This window comes from Pterocles gutturalis, unplaced genomic scaffold, assembly GCF_000699245.1.
Source record: "Pterocles gutturalis isolate BGI_N339 unplaced genomic scaffold, ASM69924v1 scaffold4367, whole genome shotgun sequence".
In the NCBI taxonomy this organism is placed as follows: Eukaryota; Metazoa; Chordata; class Aves; order Pterocliformes; family Pteroclidae; genus Pterocles; species Pterocles gutturalis.
In genome coordinates this window covers 37,953-43,952 of record NW_010107712.1, presented here as the reverse complement: position 1 = coordinate 43,952, position 6,000 = coordinate 37,953, and the positions used below count along the sequence as shown (strand labels likewise).

At 43.0% G+C, this 6,000-nt stretch overlaps 1 protein-coding gene across 1 annotated transcript in view; it reads right to left on the bottom strand.

Annotated features, from left to right (window-relative positions):
* Positions 1-233: 233 nt before the first annotated feature.
* The window catches only part of CELF4 (CUGBP, Elav-like family member 4), a gene marked incomplete at both ends in the record, with an annotated part of 38,417 nt that continues 32,650 nt past the window's right edge, over positions 234-6,000 (bottom strand). The window contains one exon of the mRNA XM_010088191.1: positions 234-377. Coding sequence (XP_010086493.1) covers positions 234-377 — 144 coding nt within the window. The remainder of the gene's footprint in view (positions 378-6,000) is intronic.

The following is a 6,000-nucleotide window of genomic DNA, read 5'->3' as shown; positions in this document are numbered from 1 at the left end:
ATGAGCAGCTACAGCACCCTGCCACTGGTGATATGCTAAACCTTCACCTCTAAGCAGCGCACACAACTCTGAGCATGAGACAATTAGGAGAGAAAGAGGGAAGGGGGAAAGTATCGACAGGAGTAAATTGAGAGAAATCAAAGCTTAAGCAGAAAGAAAGCGGTTTGAAAGGTAAAGTATTCAGAGAAAGCCCTTTCCTGGATGAATCTAATTGTTTTGTTATCTTTACCCACCAAAGCATTTACTTTGGTTTGTCGCCCGATCCACAAACACTTTCGAGGAGATGACATTACCGAAAGGCAGGAACATCTGCATCAGCTCAGCATCCCCAAACTCCTGGGGCAGATGGTAGATAAACAGGTTACAGCCCTCTGGTCCTATCAAGAGAAAAAGAAGACCCATGAATGGAAAGAAGTAGGATATGAGAAAACACATGGTGGAGATTTACTTTGACATCCCCTCTCTCTGACTGGTGCGGGGTCACCTCTAGGAAGCAGTTGTAGACTCTCAGAGGAACGGATAAAGCAGAAGACCAGGAACTCAGAAAGTCATCTGGAGGCTATGCTAGCTTCGTTAACCTTCCCAGGACAGACATCAGGATAAAATCTAGAGACAGAGGAATGCAGCAGCACATGTGGCCATGGAAAGAGAGGAACGGAGGAGTAAGAATAAAGAGAATGAAAGAATGTCGTTCATATTTTTCTTTGCTCCTCATAATCTCATTTAATCTGTAGAGTTTTGGGTGACCCACACTAGCCTTTGCCTCTTCTCAATGTCTGCATGCAGAAGTTTCCTTATTTTTCTTTTATCTGTGTGAGAACTGTGATAACAAGTAGAAAGATATTTACAAACCCACAGGCTTATTTTGTTTTGTAAAATTTTGCATTCAACACCTCAGCTCAGCTCAGCCTGAAGACTCCCCCAAATCTGGAGAGTTTGGCCATGTGCCCCATTCTAGAGGGCTCTGCAAGAGAGATTGCAGATGGATTTAAACACAAACTACTAGACAAGAGAAATTGCTTTTTTTGCCTCAGTGCTGTAACATATGCACTTAGAAACTCACAGAGGGTGCTTGGAAAAATATCCAGAGAGGAGTCTTTAGTTGGAATATGCAGTTTTGTTGAAGCAGAGACCCTCTGTTGAAACTGTATTTTGGGGCAGAAGAGGGAGAATCTGCCTCTGGTCAAATAGCTTAGAATGAAACCTTCCAATGTGACTTTTATTTCTAAGAATGTCGTACTTGAGCAAGGTCAAAAGGGAACAGGTGTGTCCAAGTAGTTTTGTTAAAAAAAACCCCAAACATTTCAACTGCTTGCAGTGTTCACTAGCAGAAAATGGTGTAGTCTGAAGAGGCACGGACTGGCTTTTTCATGCTCTTATTTCCAAAGGGACTTCCAGTTGCTGCCCAGCTCTGCACTGACCTTGAAAGGTAACTCCAGCTCTGCTTTGCTCAAGGGGGTTGAGATGAAGTGGATACTGTGTGTGCTCCTTGCTGCAAGGGTAAGAGGATAGAAGGACAAAGGGTTTCCTCCTTCTCCCCAGCCCATGTGCCTGCAACCCTGTGACCTGTCACTCAGCCAGCTTTCCCCCATTTACGTCTGGGGCACAGTGCGGGGAAGGAAAGGGTTTTTTAATACTCTAGTTTTCTTCATCAGGGCATAATTATGGTGTCATAACACAGCAAATTATAACTTTGCCTTTCCTGTTAGGGAGAGGAGTTCGCCTAGATGCTCCCACCTTTTATTAGCCATTACTCATCCTCCCGGCTGGCAGGAGAAGTACGGCAAAGTCAGGATTCTGACAGATGCCCATTTAAAGCTCATTAAAATTCCTGGGCCTCAGCGTGATTGAAGTCACAGGCTCTCCACATTTCTTTTTGGATTAATGGAAAATGAAACCCTAATGAATATTTGCTAAGCACAATTTTCCCCACTAATTTGCTAAAAGGACTGTCATGAAGGAACAGCTGATCCTTTGCATCTTGTGCATTTCCTGGAGGTCATGAGGATGGTAACAGGGTTTCTTCCAAATGGGGGGAGATAGTGGTTTGGTGGGATAATTAACTAATTAGGCACCCAGTCATCTGCTTAGCTAAATTACTTCTGAACCTCAGTGGCCCACAATCAGGCTCCCCAGTTTCATGCCAAGCTTTTCCATCTTCTCCCCACCTCCCTTCTGTCTCTTCCTTAGTCTCCTCACTGAACAACTATCCCTTCTCCAGTCCTTGCTGCAGTTCAGTTCCACACAATGTGGTGTTATTGGCACAATAAATGAACTATGAAACAGTCTAAAAGTGTTAAACAAACACCAACCCCCTTAGGTGTCTGTCAGAACTAAGCAAATTCTGCCCAGGAGAAGACCACTGTCCAGAATGTCAGGAAAAAATTCATTCTTTCATCTGAACATGCCCCAGAGAACTTCTGCTGTGGGATTGGAGATGCACATTATAATAGAATGGGTAAAATCTTGGCTTTGCTGCAATTAGTGGCACAATTCCTACTGACATCACCAGAGCCAGACATTTGCTCTGTAAAACTGGCAAATTCTTTCAAAAACGCCAGCTGCATTTCCTGGGGTCTTGGATGCGTTATACATGAATAGGTATTCTGCCTGTGTGTGCTGAGAAACACCTACTAAGGCACAAGGCAGACTAGGAGGCATCCAAACTCACCTACACTGGGTTAAGAGGTTGAGATCAAGGAAAAAACAACCTTTAGCTCACCTTGAAATCAGCTTTGCCTCTCACTACTTGGAGACCAAGAGGAAGAGACCAGGGAGGATGTGAAAAAGCAGAGACTATCCTCAAAGGCTAGTTCAGTTCTGAAATGCAGCTGGGAAATTCATGCTCCGGCTTCCCATAGCAACTCAGACATTCAAGGCCAAACTCACTCTGTTCCCAACTACAGAGTATTTTTGTTAATTTCCAACACTGAAAACTCCACCTGCTACCGAGAAACAACCTGGGGTAGTTTGGTTTGTTTTACCATCCTCACATATGAAAATTCTGCCACTAGATTTTAACAAGTAATTTCTTGTTAAATCCATCCATCTGTAAGTTACCTATCATCACAGTTAGACTCCTTGGTAAAGAATTCATAAAACAAGCTCTCTCTGTCTCAGCCCTTCTACCTTGTTGGGTTTTTTTCAGCTGAGTCAAGTTAATCTGGGCACTCCATGGAAGACCAGGTGTTTATGTGCATGGTCACCTCTTTGTATATACGTACATATTTTTAAGAAACCACAACACATGAATTGTTCAGCTCAGAATGTTATGAAAAGCTAAGTTAGTTTTCAGTGCACACATGTGATGAGTTTTAAAGGACTTGGTCAGGACAACTGGAGCAAGAGGAAGATCACAGCTGGCATAGCAAAACCTCAGTGAAGACTCCAACTATCTTGCTAGAGAGAAAGGTTCTGTTTTGAACTGTATTAATGGATTATGAAAGCTTCTGCTATTGGAGAACAGTATGCTTGGCAGTTCAGGGCTGAATACAATGCTAAAATTGTTTACCACACACTTTAGTTTTCAAAATGGCTGTAAGTCAGCTGAAAATCCAACCCTCATGGCACATTATGAGAACAGAATCAAGGTTCATTTCTTCCCTGACATTTACCGTGGCTCTTGGTTTTATGGCTTTAACTCATAGATATTTCTGTTCATTAATACACAAGAAGCAGAGAGAGCCTTGATTCAGACAACAAGGAAGAAAAGATTTAAGGAACACACAGTTTGTGAACAGTTTGCAAATTACAGGCAAATCATGATGGATAACGGAAAAAAGAACAGGACTGAGGCACGGGAGCATGTGCTACAGAACTCTGTAGTGGGTCCGTGTTTGGCTTGGTTGGAGTTGAGCTGCTAAGCCATTGCTCTGCCCATGCCCCTCACCCTCCAGCTCATTTTCAGTTATTTAGTGTGGGTCAGCAGCAGACTGACATATCCCTGAGTGTTCACTTCCAACACGAATAAACTCCACAAACCTGAGCTGACATCAGCTGTCTGTCACTGCATTTCCAACACCATGAGTCAGTGTCTTAAGGAAAGACTATGACCAGACTGCTCTTGCAACAGTAATTAAAAATGGGCTGTCTCGTAACGTTGTTCGAAGCTAGCCTGCAGTCCTTTGGTCAGCTGCACACCTCGCTTCTCTAGTAAATACTCAGAGGCTGGAACTTTATTTTCTCTTCTGTATCTGCTTGCTGTTCGGTCGCCAGCTTGTTTGAGCACAGGGCAGATGAGAGCCATAAGCCTGCACCGCCTTACTTTAACCTCTAACTGTACTTCTGAGTTTCAGAAACTACATCAAGATGAGCAACTCCATATAAATTTAAAATTACCCCCAAGTTTTGACTTCATCTCTAGGTTTGGTAATTTTGGATTTGTTCTACCCTATGAACCCCACCAGCTGCTGGCAGCCTCAGTGCTCCTGTAGAAGCAATGACTAATCTCCATAGGAACACTGTATGAGCCAAGGGGCTCTGCGCTTGGTATCCGTCCGGGATCCAGGATCAGAGAGGTAACCTTGCTATTAACAATCATAGAACCATGGAATCATAGAATGGTTTAGGTTGGAAAGGACCTTAAAGATCTATGTTTGTGCACATCCTTGCAAACATGAAGTACTCTTCTCAGCACTGAGCATTACTATTACTAGAGTTCCCTCTTGCTGTGTTTTCCTGTTAAAGGTTAGAGAAGCTTAAAGGTCTTGACCCTCTGCTAAAAGGGAGTGTCATGCCTTAGAGATTCTCCATCTAGCAAGCAGCAGAGAAAGCCACAACTTCTAGATACTGCAGGAAAACAGAGAACACTGGGAATGGCAACCTGCATCAGACTGGTGATTCATCTCATCTATCTGGCCCCCAACCATCCTCTGCTTACAGGATGCCATACAACATTCCAGCTGCTTACAGGAAGGAGTGAGAAGTTATGAGTTCACTGGGTGGCACCCACCCTCAACACACAGACACACAGCATGCCTTGCAAAAACAGGGGGCTTTGGAGAGTGGGTCTTCAATGTATGTGCAATAGCAGTCCCTTGTTTATGATGACTCCTGGCAGAATGCTATGCTGAGCAATGATCTGCTCGCCATTTTGTCCTATGCTTAATCTAGCCCCAGTAAAGCAATAAAAAGCAAAGTCCTTCAGCATGGGGGAAACATCTCTGTAATGATATGTTAGGTCTGTGCATCTGTTCTCACAGCAGGGACATGTACTAGAGCTAATCAGGAGCTGAAAGTTGTGTTCCCCAGGAAATTCTGACGTTGGAAAAAAATTAATTCCAAATTAAATCGAAATGTCGACATTTCTAATTTTCTTACAAATTGAGATCTCTCCCCCAAAGTAGTTCTAGGCCATCAGAACATTTTAGTTTGATAGTGTAATCTTGATTCATTTCATACTGACAGTTACACTATATTAAAATATTAAATGACATTATATATATATAATAACACGTGTAACATAGAATGTATCTGAATTAGTGATCTAATAGAGGATAAAAGTTGAAATGTAATTATTTAAAATGAGGGTCTCTAGACTAAGCTGAAGCACCTGACCTAAATGCCTCACTTAAGCAAGCAGTCTTTTCTTCTTGTCAAAAGGGAGCAACAGACTCCTTGGTGGATGGCTGGGACTACGTGAGTGGGCTACCTATGAGGATCCCACTGCTCCCCACTGACTGTAAGGGGAACATGACATGGCATGGTTGCCTCCCAAAACTTTTACATACAATAGTGGGAGATTCACCTCTCCTTACTGTTCATATTTCCAGTGCAGATGTCCAGTCATGAGGACTACATAACCCAGGCTCCTTTCATCGTCGATGTTAAGAAATAGGTACTTTTGCTACATGATTCATCTCATCCTGATAAAGAGATTGTGCTCTAAAAGGGCTGATTTCTGTTTCCAGATTACCAAAGGAGGCTGAAAGAACTAGATTAGCTCCTCTAAATAGCAGGTCCTTGTCTCTAAATAGCAGGTGTCTGAAATCACATTACTGG